This window comes from Etheostoma spectabile, chromosome 13 (assembly GCF_008692095.1).
Source record: "Etheostoma spectabile isolate EspeVRDwgs_2016 chromosome 13, UIUC_Espe_1.0, whole genome shotgun sequence".
Classification (NCBI taxonomy): domain Eukaryota; kingdom Metazoa; phylum Chordata; class Actinopteri; order Perciformes; family Percidae; genus Etheostoma; species Etheostoma spectabile.
The window spans coordinates 12,709,859-12,728,907 of NC_045745.1; the positions used below are offsets into that span (position 1 = coordinate 12,709,859).

General features: G+C 40.0%; 1 protein-coding gene across 4 annotated transcripts in view; it reads right to left on the reverse strand.

Annotated features, from left to right (window-relative positions):
- The window catches only part of gria4b (glutamate receptor, ionotropic, AMPA 4b), a 116,607-nt gene extending 107,654 nt beyond the window's left edge, over positions 1-8,953 (reverse strand). Inside the window, exons 1-2 of one of the 4 annotated variants that reach the window (XR_004334612.1) lie at positions 8,491-8,951; positions 3,350-3,508 (exon numbers count right to left, since the gene is read on the reverse strand). Coding sequence is in view for 3 of the 4 variants with exons in the window: in XM_032533306.1 (XP_032389197.1) it covers positions 3,350-3,508; positions 8,491-8,581 (250 nt within the window). In the remaining variant the exon portion in view is untranslated. Of the gene's footprint in view, positions 1-3,349; positions 3,509-8,490 lie in introns of all 4 variants that reach the window. The other 3 variants (XM_032533306.1, XM_032533305.1, XM_032533307.1) reach the window with 3 other exon arrangements.
- Positions 8,954-19,049: the final 10,096 nt, after the last annotated feature.

Below are 19,049 nucleotides of genomic sequence, written 5' to 3' on the forward strand. Positions count from 1 at the left end.
AAGCCAATATAGCGCTTTGTTGGTGTACCAATAAAAACAAACAATGTGCAATGGAGACAGACTTGGTGAATAAATCACAACGTTTGACTGGCACTCTTTTAATTACATTATTGTGTTACCATCTCCTGCAATGTTTTAAAGGCACCTGATTGGAAAATTAGCAACAGCAGCTGTTTATCTTGATTAGTTTAACTTCAATACAATATGTACATTATAGTAGTAAAAGGAAAAGCAAATTGCCTTGTTGTTTTTTTGCCAATTTTCTCAAAATTCGGTTGTAATTTGTGTAACATTTGGACACAACGCTGAGTAGTCTTGCATTTGAAAGATGCTGTAGTCACAAAGTTGCTATCAGTTTAGTTTGTTTTAACACAAAAGAATTTATTTTTTTAGGAAAATTGAGCAAAATATAGTGTTCTAACAGATTAATGTCTATTATTAAAGGACCTAGTTATTTACATATCTTGGAATATTTCCTTTGTTGGCAGAAGTCCAATTTTACCACATAGCGTTGAGCACCACAAATTAATTCTCAGCCTGTGGGAGACATTAAATTCCACCACTGTGACAAATGACTTGACCACGGTCTCACTTGATAATGATAATTATACCAAGGTGTCACAATTAACTTGGTACTGATACATTTTTTGCTGGACGAACAACCAACAATAGAACCTTGTTAAAGTTGTGAGATAACCAACTATATAAAATGTTATTAGTAACTTGATATCATGAAGACTACACAGTTAATCAAAAAAATGAAACACTATTGATCCTTGTCTGGGTCTACAGAATGAGCATCAATGACAATGGGGAACATACAACATTTGTCACCGTCCTCCCACCAATTGTCCCCATCAGCCTTCCTGAGAGCAGCATGCTGCCGAGCCCCTAAATGGCCTAATCTCTCTTCGCAAATTAGCTCCGTCACTCATCTCCCCTTTCCAAACACATGCTATGCCCTTAAACATCACATTGTAACAATGCCTATTCATAACCATTATCTCAGGGCCCCTGTTATTGGAGCAAAACGGGGGACGAAAAGGAAAAAAGATTAAAAGCAGTGGGAAATGTAAAATGGGGAGTGAAAGCAAGTGATGCCGAATTCCCCGCTGGCCCTGAGCTATCAGGGCCATTGATTGGCTCATGTAATTCTGCTTTTGGCTTGGCCAATCAATGCACTGCAGACTTGCTTCCTGTGACTGTGCAGCCATTAGACTAGAGGTGAAAAATCCCATAGTTTCTTCTGTTTCTGGAACTTTTCGGTTTACACCCATCCACACACTCCTCTATTATAGGACACCTGCTGCTCTCATCTCATTGCCCCAGCCATTGAGAGCTCCTTTAACAGCCGGTTATCTTTCTCACTGCCTCATTTCAGTGTCTGTATTGACCGGGTGGACACAAAATGCCTGTTTCAATGATGGTGTAAACTTGCAAGTAAATTACAGGGGAAATGCAAAAGGATTATTGAAAAAAAGATGTCTCAGATACGGCAACCCTAGTCTCTTATTATAAGAGAGAAGCTACGTTTGTGCATAGTATTACAAATAGTTTAAGTAGCCCATGAAAGATACTCAAGCACTGAGTATAAGTTTGGATCTAGATCATTATGTTTATGTATAAGTTTCCTTTAAATAATTTAAACACACTGTATATTTAGTCTTTTTTAAACTAAGGTCACATTAATATTCATGCTCTTTCAGTGCACTGTTTAAATATACTGCAACTGCATATTTATGTGTGCATATGAACTGTATATCAACCTGCAAATGTTTTAATTGCTCATCATATATTCTATTTTTGTGCTCCTAACCCACTTTTCTATTTTTTCCCTGCATTATTCTATCCGCTTCTGGCTCATTTCCCCACCGAGATCAATACAGATTTATGTACTGTAATTTTATCTTAGAGGTCATTACCAGGCAAAACCTTACAGATACATTGTTTTTAACAACAATTGAACTGAATGTTTACTGTACATCAGCAAGGCTTCAAGGTTTCCAATGGTCTCACCTGAGAAAAGCTTATATAGTGTTGCAGAAGAAAACTAGACTTTTCATTTACTGCAATGGTGCAGAGGAAAATGTACTAAATGAGGATAGCCTTATCTCTAGCGTTTGTCCAAGTGTCCCTAAATCCGTTAAGAAATCATAGAAAAACAGGAACTGCTAATTCGGCATACTTTTAGTGGTGCTAATTTACCAAAATGTAACTATGGATAACCCTGTAGGGTACACACACACACACACACACACACACACACACACACACACACACAAACAAACAAACAAACAAACAAACACACTCTCAATTACCAGACACACATAGCAGCACTTCATTCTCTGCTTAATTTAGCCATTGATTTTTTAACACCAGATCACACCACAGATAGTAGAAGACATCGGGCTGCAGTGTTTTATGGCCTTTGTCGAACCCCAACCCCCCCCCACACACACATACACACGGGATCATTACTAAAACAAATAACTGCCTACTAGTGTTTGGAGATATAACCATGGCAGTATGTGTGATTGTTGATTGTGCGCGCGTGTGTGTGTGTGTGTGTGTGTGTGTCTGTGTGTGTGTGTGTGTGTGTGTGTGTGTGTGTGTGTGTGTGTGTGTGTGTGTGTGTGTGTGTGTGTGTGCTTACAGCTGCTGTCCCTTTCAGTGTGTGCAGCTTTGCTTAAATCAGATGTGAGCCAACAGACACTCACAGACGCAGCTGTACTGTCACATCGCACGCATGCACACTGGGTGTTACCAAAACCTCCTCTGACTGCTTGTGTTTCTTATTTTTAGCTATGCTGTCTGATCCCAGATTACAGAAATTAAGAAAATATTTCAAATTTTTTGAAAAAATGCTCTCTTTCTAAAAAAGAAATGAAACGATCGATCTCATGTCTGTGCATTGAGTACAGAGCTGGAGTCTATATGTGAATAGCCTAGCTTAGCATAAAGGCTAGAAGCATTGGAAAACAACAAGGCCCTGTTCAAAGTTCAACAATATACCTAATCACACATCCAAAGTTTATTAATTAATGTGTTTGTGGTTTTAGAGGATGTTACATGGTGTAATCACGTCACAACTCCAGCTTCTTAATTCAAAATAATTTTGAACCATTTCTTTGATTTCAATACAATGTTATTATTACCAATAGGAATGACGGTGAAATCAAGACACTGATTGTACTTGAACTGAATTATTCTTAAAAAGCCAATATTGTCCATAGATCAGATCAGATCAAATTCCGGTTACCTCACACACAGGAAGCCTCATTTTCCTGTTCTATTGCAATCAAAACACCACAATGCACATACACAACGGGAAACAATGTGACAGACTTACAGGCGTTGGTGACGGCGAAGCTGTTGGCCGTCTCAATGTTGTCCACGTGAGGCACCAGGTTGAACGGGGCCTCCGAGGCGTTTGGGCTGGTGTTGTGCAGGAAGATTGCCAAACGAAAGGCAGTGTACTCCTGATCAGTGTTTCTGATAAACAGGCCGCCTAAACAGACAGGGAGAAACACAAGTCTGATGAAAAAGCACACCAGAAAATAATCCACTCTATCTCACCCATATGTTGAATCTTAAAACAGACAGTTCAACTATTTCTGATTAGCACAGAAACATGTCAGGTTAAAGATGCGGTGGGTAAGACTTATAAAACTAACTTTCTGTCATATTTGCTCAAACTGACCCTGGTGTTTGAGTTGAACTACATTAGGCATGCTAACTGCATTTCAATTCTACCTTGTGGGGGGTGGGGCTTGGGAGACCGTTTGGGCTTCAGCAGAAAGGGGGGGGGGGGGGGACTGAGAAGTTGTCATTGTTCAAATTTCCTGGATCTTCCCAATCCTACCCTGGAAATTTCACTTTATGAGTTTTTTTAACACTAATATGTGTTCCCCCAGCCTGCCTATGGTCCCCCAGTGGCTAGAAATGGTGATAGTGTAAACCGAGACAAGGCCCCAACCTCCACCTTGCCCCCCCCCACTCTCTCCTCCTCAAAAGCTACAGACTCAGAAATGGCACATACTAAGGAAAGCTCATTGTGGGACGGCTCTAGTGGCTGTAATTCTGCACCAAGGCTGAATTTTGGGAAAGAGACTTTAGATATGGTATTAGTAGACCACTAAGGTCTACATGAAAGCATCCAAAGAGCACCATGACATGGGACCTTTAACATTAGTCGTATTCAGGCATTTGAACAAACGTCTGCCATTTTTCTTGTGAGGACAACTTCAACATAAGGTTTTAAAAGCTTTTACCAAATGTCTATTGGGATTTTATGGTATTATGTCTATTGGGGTTTTATTAGCTGTAGTAGGAGAGGAACATCTATCATATTAAAGGTGGACACAGCTGACTGGACATTATATATGAAATGTAATAAAAGTCTGATATTGGTCTGGTATATCACTATTGCTGACAACACAGTGATAATCCTACAGTATAGCAACTCACAAGTCTTTAAGCAACCATGCACTTTGCAACAATGTAGGATACAGTGTGATTAGCATGTAAATCACCTTGATTTCATATAAATGCAAAAATAAAAAGTGATTTAATATTCCATGAATACCCTTCTGGATCAACACAGATTTCCATTCCGTTTTTTGTGCATGAGCAGCTCAAGTGTCCAGAATCAGTTCAGGCATCAGCTCTTGGTTTCTTTCTTCTTCTTTTTTTCTTTTTTTTTACATTACAGCCTTCTTCAGCCTATGTAGATCTTGACTGTGCTGTTCATGGTTGCGCAAATGTCAGTGGTGTTTTAGGTTTGAAGAAAGTTGAAAATCTAACTTAAGGCTATATTTCTTGGAATGAGACAGTATAAATGTCATTTAAAGCAAAATGCCAGCATGTTCTTTATATGGCTGACCGCTTTAAAAAGGTAAGATTTAGAATATTTTACTACTTTATGATGCCCACTCGTGTAAATCCTTTCCATCTTTCTGCATAGAGTCATAGTAAGAAAAAGCACTGGAGCAGCTATAATTTTCACTGTGATGGTTTCATGTACCATTGACTCACACAAATGCTCACAGGAGGTGTTAATTCTGGATTTCAAAAAAATTATCTTGGCAACTGATCAGTAAGAATGCCCTTTATACATTTCAAATCTGAAAATGTCTTAACGCTGACTAAAAGAGAAGAAAAATCTAGCTTTAACCTTAATCCCACCTATTTAGCTTCAACTTTCCCTTCTGCTAGAGGTTACCCTAAATAAGATTCAGTACAGAAGTACACACTGCAGGACTTTGAAGTCTATAAATGCCATATGGGTTGCTAACAACAACACTCTTGTGGCTCCAAAGAGCCTGTTTGATTTTGAGACTATTTCCATCTGGTATGTGGATGATGACATCCCATCACAGGCCTTTGAATTTACACCTGCTATTATAAGTAATCTCAACTCCTCAGCTCACATTATGATCTGATCTACATATGCAAATTAGGCAGGCAGAGTTGGCCAACTGGCCAAAAAACAAGATCTGTCTCAGGCCTATTTCAAACACACACACACACACACACACACACACACACACACACACACACACACACACACACACACACACACACACACACACACAGATTTTTGAAAACTGGAATTTTACCTTCGTTCTTAAAATAAAATCATGTCCACACAAGCACTGTTTAAAGAAATCTCCATTCAAATGAAAACACAAATAAAGCGCTTTCAAGATCATCTGTCAGTCCACAGCACATTGTGACACCTCTGTTCCTCAATATAGTGGAAGAGTAACTGTACATTTAAGTGTAAACATTTAAAAAGTCCTGTTTGCAGTTTGAACCACTACAGCTGGAAGATATGACAATTACATTGTCAAGACAACATAAAAATGTCTATCGTACAGATTTTTCTATATTGTTTGACGCAATGTCAACAAACCAGATGCCGAACTGTACTACTGCTTTATGTATGTCGTTTGGACAACATTCTGATCCAATTCTGAGCCCATTATATTCACTTTGCATTAAAATTCTTGATAAAATGATAAAATTAGCAGAAAACATGCAATACAGTAGTATATGTCCTTATTGAGATATGAAATTACCTATAACGCAATAGAAGATTTTTGCCATATCACCCAGCTATGACCAACAACATTTTGGCATCGTCTGCCATTGCACGAAATGTCGCCTCATTTGTGACGCCTCACATAGAAGATATTGGAGCACACTTGTTAAAATCCCTGTCTACATCAGCACTGAAAACAGAGTTTCTGAAAAGCTTCACCCTAGAAGAAATGGTAAAAAATCTGTTTGCATGTGGACAAATGCGAAAACAATACATAGAAAAAGCTAGTTTTACAAAGAGTGTATGTGTGGACTGGCTCTAGGTAGAGGTAAAGAAATGTAGGATACTATCAAGGGGTTGTGTATAGTTTTGTGAGTAGCAGCTTAAGAAAGTAACGGGAGAAGTTTTCATTTAATAGCCTGGGAAAACCCTGATGAACTTTTGAAATTTGAAATTTGCACTGCAAGTCCATCTGGCCAAGAGCCCATTCAAGCACATGTCCAATTCTCCCACCATTTCCCATTTCCAAAAAAATCGAGGCACCAATCACAACCATTGAGGCGGGCTTTACACAATGACGATAGCGCAGCAAAAGCAATCAGCTTTTTGTATACATTCAACATGACGGCCTCTGAAGCACAGCAACCTGTTGATGCCGCTGTCGCTGCTACGTCACCCGGATCGTTGGTCTGATTGGTTGAAGGACTATCCAATTGCGCCCATTGATTGATTGATTGACTTCCTGTTGAGGATGTCTCCCCTGTCCTCTATGTAAGGCAGACACTACAGCAAATGAATGAATAATAAGGGTGGATGTATAATAAATTCTCAGGATCTGTCTTTGTGAGTCTCACTGGTGTCAGAGTTGATCTGTGACAGTTGCGAAGCATGTTTGCTATGACTGTATTTGTGCACTTGTTTCTGTTCTGCAGGCATGTGTACACAGCAAATTCCACACTGCTAATAAGTGTTGCTTTTTCAGTGACAGTTATTTGAAGCTGATGAGTGTTGAAGGGAGATAGGTTTGCCCTCTCTGAGAAGTAATGAAGCTCTGGGATGGCAGTTCAAATTGTACCAAGTGTTAATTGTAGTCTGGTGGGAGAGGAAACACTGGCACATAGTGGATTTTCTCACTCCCAGAGTTCGTTTACAGGGTTGAGAGGGGAACTATGACGACACTGGTATTAAATCAACGTTTCTTGTCATTGGCAGCAATGCTGTAAGCCATATGAGAAGTGGTTATGATTTGAAAAACATTGGGAAAATGTGTCTGAAATTGTAGAAAACACTATATAAGCAAAGATCCACACATGGCAGCAGGAGTTATGCTTAAATCAGCAGCAAATATTAGTTGATTGTTCAGCATGATGGTACAGCAGTTGCAAAGGTTTAAACCCCCAAACAGCCCAAGTGTCCTCAGTTTTGGGGGTGCTTTTCTGTAACATACTCTGACCTCTGACCCTACCTCTGACCTCCCCTGGAGGGGCCCGGGATTCGGGTATAACGTTGATATAAAAGGACAAGGGGAATCGTTTGAACAGCTTGTCATTTTTCATCAGCCTGACTGGTGCTGATGAGCCTCAACTCACGTGCTACAAGCAGGGGTTCAGTGGAGGGTAAAGCCACGAAAACGTTTTTATTTAATTCAGGAGACAAGGTTTTGACACCATCATCAGGATAAAGAAACAGTTCAATTTGTACAGAAAAAAAGCATGAATGACTTTTCTGATAATTGATTTTTTTGGGAGGGTTGTGATGATCAACAACTGGAGGTCACAGTTTGCCCTTCTTCTCATCCCCTGCCTTTAAATCAACAAAGTCAATCTGCCTGCTAGCGAAATGAAAACTGAATGCACCACATTTTGATTCATCCCACGACTTTCAAGTTAATTGAAACATGCAGATGTTTAAAAATAAAAGTGTTCAACTGGGAAAAGAGGAACAGAAAAGCTGTTAGGCCTATAGGACCGTGGCAGAGGTTTATTGGGGGTCTGCGAGAGTGTTAACAGCAGTAAATGCACAGGCAGTCGGCATGGGGAATACACACACACACACACACACACACACACACACACACACACACACACACACACACACTTTGCTGCTCTGATCTGCTGCAGTGGCGGAGTGCACTGGGATACACTCTAGCCTGCAGATACAAAGCACATTAGGTGTGTGTGTGTGTGTGTGTGTGTGTGTGTGTGTGTGTGTGTGTGTATGTGTGTGTGTGTGTGTGTACTCAGCACCAACAGAGGAAAGAACCCTGTCTGTATGTGGTGTTTCAGAGAATACAAATTTAAAAAACAGCGGAAGGAAATCAACAATTTCCACTTTGAGTAGTGATGAGGTGTTACATGGCAGGGCAGAGGCAGCAGACAGGACGTCCACACAGTCATTCACATGCTTCATTTTGTGGTTGGAATTAACATTAAGGCTTACACACTCACCGATCTGAACACTGCTCGGGAAAGCACCCATTGTCAGTCCCCAAAAGCCAGAGAATATCAACAGAAACCAGTCGCGAGAAGAAATCCTCATTTTGTTTCGGTTATAAACTGATGAGAGACATCGAGCAGGTTTAATTAACACCCCCGGGGCAAAAGCACTATCCCTGGGTAAAAACGAATGAAGACAAAAAAAAAAAAATTAAATGCCCGTTAAATATCCATGTCGTCTCTGGATGGCTTTTTCTTGGATATCCCCCCTCAGTGCCGCTCGTTTGTACCGTCAAACTGCGTCCGTCCGGTGCTGGAGATTTTGCGCACAACCCACCAAGATGAGGTGTGAGGGGGGGGGGGGGGGGGGGGGGGGGGAGCATCAGCCAGCGGCGGCCAGTGCGTCTGGATGCGGCTCAACTCACATCACAGCTATGACACACATGCGCCTTTTACCCGACCGGGGCAGGCAGGAGGGGCGTCAGTCAGTCAGTCAGTCCGCGCGGCACCGAGCGTCGGAAAAGCTCATTTAACAGCAAAACTTCGAGATCTGCTGATGCGATACTACACAGTGAACGTCTGCGATGACTGAATACTGACAAGAGAGGTTTAGTTACAGTGTGACACATTATTACAGATAGCTCTTTTTGCATGTGAAGAGACTTGTGCTTAACTCTAACATGAATATCACTGTCCTCTTCGAGCTCAATTCATTTTGCTTTTAAGCTTTTTTAAGTCGCCATTTTAAATGCACCGTTGCCTAATTAACAGGCTCATAATGAACACGTTACAACCTATGCTAAAGGTTTGTTGTCCGTGAACTTTTGCAGGATCAAGATGGCTTCAGACTGGAGTTTAGTCTCATGTATAATGTTTTACTATAATAGCTGGGTGTTAAGAAACCACCAGCCTAATAAATAAAAATGACTTTCTTTCTAGCTGTATTGGCCAGTGTGATTAATTGTTAAACTAGAGAACTACACCCAAAAAACTCACAGTTCTCTAAACTTGTACTTGGACCACAGCAGCATCATGGTCAGTGTTTCAACAAGAACATGAATATAAATAGCAATGTCAAAGATACACAGTGTCAAATTAAAAAAAAAAAAGTTGTGTCTTCGGCTGCAGTTCCTCTAATGGCCACTAGATGCTGTGTCCCGAGAAAACTCTGCTCTAGATCAGTGCTTCCTCAACCAGCAGCACTGGTTGAGGAATAAGGATAAGTTCACATTTTCTTTCAAGTCTAATTTCAAAAACAATATTTGTATGTACATTAAAATAGTTTTGGTCACTTCCAGATGTATGACAGGGAACAAAACAGAGAGCAATGGGGAAAAGGTACATCTAGCTAAAACTAATACAGTTTGATATAACAGTCCTGAAATAAATCCTACCCTCATGAACTTTATAGTGTTAAGATTTTGTTGAAACTGTTCAGAAAGTTGTTGATTTAAGTGCATGGTCATTTTGGAAGTTGCAGTTCGTGGTGCTAGATTGCATTATACTGACTGACGTCTTATTTTTGTACACCCCATATTAATAAGGGTAAGCTGAATGATAGAGACACTCCTCTGTATCAGAAACACCATATCTAAAAGTATGAAGCTAGAGGCAGGAGAGAGTTAGCTTAGTTTAGCATAAAGACGGCAAAGCAGGGGGAAGCGGCTAGCCTGACTCCCAAAATGTTGCACTATTCCTTTAAGCTGTTGGTTTGGTAAACTTAAACTCTGTGTCTTTGATCAAATATTGCATAATTTCAATCCCTAGCATCATTTAAAGTTATTTGAATTTTTTTTTTATTGTCTTCTAAGTAGAAGTGAAAACCTGTGTTGTGAGACATTAAGGGAGTGTAGGGGAGTCTCCTTGGGGGGGGGCTGTAGTTAAAGTACAAACCGCAGGAGATAGTGTTGCAGACAGCTCATGTTTTGCTGATTTTGAGGTTTCTGGCTGCCTCAGGTAGACCCGCTTGAAAATGAGATATTATGTGCGAGACACCGTTGGAAGCAGTGCAGGAAGTTGATTTTGCTCATGTCTATGTGAGAAAGGCTGGGTACCATCACTAAACCATCGTTTGAGCATGCTGGGAATCCCGAAAAAAAAAAAAAAAAAATCTGTTCAAAGGAGGATCAGCCCACCCTCCTTCATCCAAAAAAACAGGTTTGAAATTCAGTCTGTGACTCTACAAGACGAGCTGCCATCTCTAATGATATTAGTGGAAGCTTAAACTCCCAATCCTGAATCCAATTAAAAGAAACCTTGCCACAGAAATGCATGTTACCAGGCCACCATTGTAAAGAAGAATGGGCTCTGAATGAGTTGCCTAGTTACAGTGCAATTAAGGTCAATAAAAAATTAAAAACTAATAATTATTATGAGTTTTTAAAAGGTAATTCAAAATCTGTTGCTCTTATTTTTTTTTTTGATATTTCCAATTTCACCATCTGTTAATGGGGATTCTTGGATCCAGTTCTTCAGCCCTGAAGGAACCAGAATGTTTGGACAAGATGTTGAAATATGGAAAAAGATCATGAGGGTTCTGGGTATTGTTTTAAAAAATATTATTTTGTACGCTGTTTATCACAAAAAATAGGTAATTTAACTCTGATTAACAAAAGGGCAGGACATGCCAGCGTCTCTGTGGGTTGAAACTCTAAAGCAAACATCAAACCGGTTCACTGACGATATTTCTGTAACAAGTGCGACAACCTGACCTCCTCCAGCCAGTTCCAATCACCGATGAAGGTCCGTTGAGCTGGGATTATTTTGTTGGACATTGCAGAATTATTTTATAAGTCTAGAATGAGTGATTCTTAGTAAACTATAGTGTGGCTCATAGTTGTAGTCATGAGGTGGAAAACCCATTCCTCTCCTCTGGCATTGTATACATTCAGTCAGCTCGCTGTGAATTCCATATAAAGGAATGTGTTTTGTGTAAGCTTCACTCTCATTGTAATATTGTGCGTGTGCATAATAGTCCGAGACTCACAGAAAGCTTAGCATGATCACCATGTATATCCAGGAAATGTTACTCATACATACTGTATTACTGTACCATACATGACACAACAACGGGGAGGGGGTGTTGGAGTGCGGGTGTGTGTCAAGAGATGGAACATGTGCCTAGGAGACAGGAGGGGGGAGAGGAGGAGACGCCTTCAAGCAACAGAGCATAAAAGATTAAGGAAATTGATCAGTCGAGGTACACTTTGGACGGGGCCTGGGTACGTGTGTCTGCGATCAGGGGTACTTAGGATCGATTTCTGTGGACCCGCAATTGCTCTTTGTATCTTTAATGCTGGACTTTACTAAATGCTACTGACTTTAATCCATCATCTCAGTTTTGATTCCTGAGTTCTGGTGTCATTAGTCTCATCAACCAAAACGCAGGATATAGAGTGTATAGTTAAACTGAAGTCAGATCCTACTCTGGCCTTCGGGCCAGTGTTTTTCTCTGGATGTTATACAACATACAGTTACCAAGGTCACGAATGAACTCTTATTCATTTTTTTCTGTATTCTATTATATTTGCTGCCGCAAAGGTCTGATTTCCCCACACGGATCAATAAAGATTCATTTTATTTACACCCTTTTAGAAAAGGCTCTTGACGCTTTGAGAAACTGATTTGATTCCAGTGAAAACACACTCATCCATCTGCCAATACGTTATCACAAAGCATTATTCATGTAATTCTCCAGCATATATTCAATATAGGCAAAAAAGTGCTGCTTTTCTTTTAAATTTTGTTGCTTTGAAGCAGAAAGTGGTCTCTTGCTGTGCAACAAATCTGTAAAAAGCTATAGACTTGCACGGATTGTTAGGCACATGCCTCGCTTCCTAATTGCAGTTCTTGGAATTTACATCACATGTACATCTTTGAAAATAATAACTTAGGTATAGCACTTAAGGATGAGGAGCAACAAGCACAAGGTTCTTTGTCTCCCAGTTTGAGGTTGTGTACAAAAATGTAGCGAAACGATTGAGTCAGTTCATCTTGAGTCAGTGGGTCACTAGACTTGCATGGCCAGACCTTCCTCCACAGCGCTGCAAAGGAGGGTCTGGCTAGTCTACACAGCATTCCAGGTTCATTGGCATTTCTTTAAACCAATAACAATTGTATTGGGCGGCACTAAACGCACAACAATGCCTCTGTATAATAGCCTTGAGAAGGAACTTGTTCTGGTGAAACAAGTACGTTCAAAAGTTGATTTAGTCGTGCAATAGAAAACTTTGATTGGACAGATAGTCTATCTAGCTGTAAATCTGGATTTCCCCTGCAGAGATCTGAGAAGCAGTTAACCATATTCTCATAGATTGACAGAGTTTACAACGCCAACACAAAGAAAGCGGAAGGTGAGAAACATCTGGCCGAAATGAGGGACATCTGGGTAAATTTCTGGCAGCACCTGAACAATCCTGGAAATGAAAAGTGGTTGATAAAGACCAGCTGGTCACAAATGTCTGCACATACTTTTTCACATTTCTACTTTATATTGTCTTGGGGTCTACCTGAACGCAGACCATCTTAAAATGCTTGTGAAAAACTACTGTAAATCTCTGTTCCAACTTGTTAGAATTAGGACCTGTAATTATGTTGCTGTATGAAAACAAATGCATTTCATTGGCTTTTCACATCAGCCCTCAAGTTAATAAAAACAAGCACACTGTAAAGGATCTTTATAGTCTTTGGATAACCACTGTGCTGTTTTGTTTCGACTTAGTGTGTGAACAACAACTCAGTGGGACTTTACGGTGTACACGGGAGGGGAGCTGACCGTGGTGCTGAATGCGTCTGACTGAGTTACTGTGGCTGACTTAAAGAACTGCTACAGCATCCTCAGAGACAAATAACCCAGCAAGCAAATAGCATAATAAAGCAATAGACAACAACAGATTGTATCTTATTTGTTTGATCCATGACAAGAAAAATAAAATTGCCAATTTGCGGTTTTATGCATTCACCCAGCCCTTTTGTGCAGCGTGTCCATAATGGTATCCTGGCAACATCACTGCAGCTGGAAGACTATGGAATGCAAGGCAAAGTCAGTGAGAGACAAATGTATCAAGGATATTTATCTTTCTGAGCATTGTATGGAATGCCTGAAATAAGTATAATGAATGGAAAATGCCGCAAGGCAACAATCCATTGCATTAAATTTTGTGATTTACTCGTGCTACCCTGCAACAACAAATCTTTTAAGTGTAAATTAGATAGTCAAAATGTGTTTTAATGGTTAAAGATATCTATGCAGACATTATGATCTGAACATATGATTCTTATGATTCAGAGAGTAGATTCTCATGCTGTGACGACTAGTTTTCAAGCTGTATGAAGGTTTGTATTTGAACAGTCCAGAAACTGTTCATACACTGAATGCACTGCAGAGTGACTGATGTCACTAATGGCACAGTATGCCAAACTACTTCAGGAGGAGCTTGTCTAACACTGCTGCTACTCTCCCTCACACTCTACTCCCAGTGGATTAGGGTCTGAATCTGACCGACTTTATGAATGGTGTGTTTGTGTGTGTGTGTGTGTGTGTGTGTGTGTGTGTGTGTGTGTGTGTGTGTGTGTGTGTGTGTGTGTGTGTGTGTGTGTGTGTGTGATGGATCTCTGCCATAACTCTGGAGTGTAACAGATGGGAAGCCTGCAGTAGGTTTTTCCTGCTCACACCAGGGGTGACAGAGAGTGTTGTCCAACTGCTGTTAGGGAATCCCATACACACACAGTGTCTTTTTCTACTTCCATGTGTGCATGCCTCTGTGTGTGTGTGTGTGTGTGTCTCTCTCTCTCTCTCTCTCTTTTCTTAGGTGTGTACATATGTGTTTGTACAAGAAAAATCGAGTTTGCAGCTCAACGGGATTCTTCCACCCCCATTTTAGTAAAGTTGAGAATTCAATTTGCAGCTCTTGACACCCAATTTTTCTGAGCGGGTTTGAAAAGTATAAAATAAAATGTTTTTGACCATTTCCACATCTGCAAAGAAAGAAAAAGAAAACAGAGACAGCAAAAGAAAAGCTTTGCTAAAGTAAAAGGGCTCTCCTTTCCATTGTGAAGTATCCATTCAGCAAAACCATCTGCCATGCCGGTGACAAGTTGGAATGGAACTTATTAAAGCACTGAGGCGAACCATGGGCAATCTTCCAAAAGAAAAAGAAAGCACTGTGGCTGTCAACGTGAAGTGGATATAATCAAAATGTTAACTATTCATTTGTTCTCAAGTGTAGCTATGATCAGACAGTGAAGCCCTTTAATAAAGCTGAATGGGACAGTTTGCAGAAAATTGGTGTTGTCTTTCATATTTCATTGTCATTTGTAGTATGGTTACAATGCATCATCTCTTCGGTATAGAGAGAATCCACTATTAGACATCACTTTTATGATAGCTTGTGATAGGATCTGACACCAATGTATACAGTATAAGTAATATTTAATATGATATGTCTTGTTTTTATTTGTATTGACCAGGGTTTTAATAGAGATGTACTGTCCCAAGTCTACACTCTATGTGAAACAGGGATAATGCAATACTTATGAACCATAAGTAAATATAAACCATCAAATTATAATATAGAATGAACCATTGCAGGTGCCTGAGATTTTTTATTGCTTTGACAGGTTGCAAGGATTTATCAGTATAGTTATGGGACTGGTTATAAATACATATGAAAAACCAGAAGGACACTTGGAGAGCCCATGCTCTTTCTCACCACATGAACGCAGCACAGACACCCTACTGTATCCTGCAATGTTAACAAAAGTAAAGTAATTAATGCATCCATGACCCTTCATGCGGATCCGCTTCAGAATTACACTGGGTTTTCATTGGCCCGTGCTACACCCTTACACCAAGTTCCATGATAATCGGGCCAGACGTTTTTTTCCGCAAATTTGTTGAAAGACAACAAACCAACCAATAAATAAATAAACAAATCCAGTGTGTCAATTATCTGTTGTATTGGTAACAGTGGCTCTAGCCCCACAGTGGAGCCACCTATAAAACCCAAAGATTTTAAAGCATGAGCAAATCTACAAAGAAAAAAAGTCTACACATACAGTAATACTGTTTTAACCACTATCTGTTATCTTGAAATCATGAGATAATTAAGATGGGATTACATTAAATGGCACTTAAAATAAAGTATTAGCCCTCTCTGCTTCTGTAGAAATATAATACTATAGAGACTGCATGTCCTCTTACTGACTGACAGACAAGAAAACACACCCAGGAAGGCTGCAGCTACCATGTCTAACAGCAGGAAACTGACACACCACCTGCTTTAGCCAAACACATTCTGATAAATCAGCTACAGCATGCACATGTAGTCCTCTTTTCATAACCAGATACAGTAAATCTACCCAAGTCAGTTTGGAACAAGTGCAAAAACAATATCTGCAAGAACCGACTTACTTAACAAAACCCTGATGACTTTTCACCAGTTTAAAAATCAACATACAGGTCTGAGTTTCTAATCCCCTTCTGCAGAGACGTTTTAGTGATAACAATTTAATCTTAATATTAATGTTTTAAATTATGGAGGTACCTGTTCATCAAGTATTACTATAAAAAATGGGTGTATTACTCTTAATAGACACCTAGATTTATTTTTATACAGCAATGACATCAGTGGCATCACAAGAATATTTTAATGTAGCACTTGGTCAATGTTGAGCCACTTTAAGATACCTTGTATCCCACTAAGTAGATTATTAATGTAACACAGTACTACATAGCTTCATATAGCAGCATATCAGGTTTTTTATAATGAAAAGTAACTAAAGTTTCCAATAGATGGAGTAACAAGTACAATATTTGGCTTTGAAATGTATTATAGTAGTAAAAGTTGTTGCGGGGAAGGAAGGAGGACCCAAACACAGAGTAGCGGGGAAACTTCAAAAAGGCTTTATTGGCACAAGTCCACAAAAGTACAAGAACCAACAAAAATCACAGTGAGCACGAGAACTGGCCAACTCCGAGGACATAAAAACCCAAAAGACCCAAAGTGGCAAAAGTCCAAAACAGGTCCGGGTAAAAGAAATGCAAAAACAGGAAAAAAACACAGGGGAGGACTCACGGGGATTATCTGGCACAGGAACGTGCTGACAGGACGCGTCAACTAAACACGCTGACAGGACAAAGGCAAAAGGATCTGACAAAGGACAAAGGGAACACACGCGTTAAATACAAGAGGTAACAAGGTAACGAGGTAACAGGGAACAGGTGAGACATCAGGTGAATCACATTAGGGCGGGGCTGGCCAATCAGACAGGCACAAAGCAAAGCTAGACAAGACAGAAACCATACTACCAAAACAAAACAGGAAGCAGAACAAACAGACCCTTCCCGGGGAACAGGAGACAGGATAAACAACACAACATCAGGGAGAAATCTAAGAAACAAACACAAGGAGGCAAGACAAAAAAAAGGGAAAAATAACCCCAAACCACAACAAAAAGTAAATACAGTACTTTCATTTCACCACTGAATATCTGTACAATATTTTCTTGGAAATCCATCCAATAGTTAGCAGAATTTCAGTCTGGACTGAGGACTGACTCGAAGTGGTGGACCAACTGACGACCTTTTAAGCCCTAGGGATGTATGCATGTCGTCAGTTGGTCCTTTGCGGATCAGAAGTTAGCTTGGAAAAGAACTGCTTTTGTGTGTCTGTGTGTCTGTCTTGTCAGGTTTCTTTCTCCATAAACCTGCTTAACAAACAAACAAAACCAAATTTTTTTTTAAACCAACTTAGCTTAAAGGTTCAGGGACAATCGTGGTTGTACTTTAACCTCTACCTTCCCCTAAATGTGACAAAACGGGTGGAAAATGTCATTACCATGTTCGTCATTTAATCCAGTTTATGCAACGCCACATCATCTAATTTGGGGTGAAGACACAAAGAGTTCTTGTTTTTATTATATCATGTCATGTGGGGAAGAAAGAAACAAAAGGTGAAGTAAAGGACTGCTTTTTTCCTCTAAAATACAGTCCCTGTATATTAATATACAGTACAATATACTGTATATTAATATACAGTACATACTAATATACAGTCTTGTCGCTTGTGTACAAATTGACCTGAAGTGCCGCTGAAATATATTTATATCAAGATTCATTTACGAGAAATGGCTCATTTTAATCCCAACAGCTTTTGTAATAATGTTTCAGAGCAAAAATAAACTGTCAAAAAGTATTCTATTCACAGCTTGGTAAAGCCCATTGAGTCAATTTTTGCAAAGACATAGTAAGTGTTGTCGCCTTGTCATATGAGCTTCACCTGTGACTAATAATGGATCAGTAAGGTCTCAGGTGTGTATAAAAACAACCCCAGTACACTAGACAATCACATCAACTGCAACTAGACATCTGCAAACATGCCTAAGATCACCATGAGACTAAAGTTTGATTATCAAGAGGCTGAAGACCAGATCCACTGCTGATGTGGCAGACACCTTCAATGTGTCTCAGCGTCAAGTACAGAGGATTAAAAAAACATTGAAGACACTGGGGATGTTTTGACAAGCCAGGTCAGGCAGACCCCGCAGACAACTGCTCGAGAGGACCGTTTGTTGGCTCAAAAATCCAAGGCAGCCCATTTTCCTGCAGCAGAGCTCACCCAGACCTGGTCCCCTGAAGTCCCTGTGAACCAGAACGGTTGTTCGGATTCTGTCCGAAATGGCCTCCATGGTCGAATCAGTGCCAAGAAAGCCAGCACTAAACAAAAGACAATTGAAAAACCGTGTGGTATTTGCCAAGGGCCACTGCCTGCTAAAAGGATGGACGGTGGAGAAGAGGAAGAAAGTGGATTTTTCAGATGAATCTTCTGTTGAATTACACCACAGTTTGTCCGCAAATATTGCAGGAGACCTACTGGAGCCCGCATGGTACCAAGATTCACCCAGAAAACAGTGAAGTTTGGTGGCGGAAAAATCATGGTCTGGGGTTACATCCAGTATGGGTGTGCGAGAGTTCTGCAGGGTGGTGAAGGCAATATCAATAGTCTCAAATACCAAGAATCATAGCTACCTCTTATATTCCACATAAAGAGGCCAAATTCTGCAGCAGGATGGTGCTCCATCGCATCTCTCCATCTCCACTTCAAAGTTCCTCAAGGCGAAGAAGATCAAGATGCTCCAGGATTGGCCGGCCCAGTCCCCTGACATGAACATCATTGGCATATGTGGGGTAAGATGAAGAGGAAGCATGGAAGACCAAACCAAAGATATTGATGAACTCTGGGAGGCATGCAAGACTGCTTTCCTAGCTATTCCTGATGACTTCATCAATACATTGTATGAATCTTGCCAAACGCATGATGCAGTCCTTCAAGCTCATGAAGTCATACAAGATATTAAATTTGAATCTCACAGCACCATTATTTAATTTGCTGACATATTAGTATTTGTAGTAAATTTGTTCATTTCTGTTAGGCGACAAAACTTTTGTCTTGCCAAAATTTGACCTTTCTGTCTTGTTTAAATAATATTTTTTTAGTGAAACTAATTTATTTCAGTGCATTGAACATCATTTGGGAGGGTTATAGCTTTTCATATGAGCTATTTCTTACACC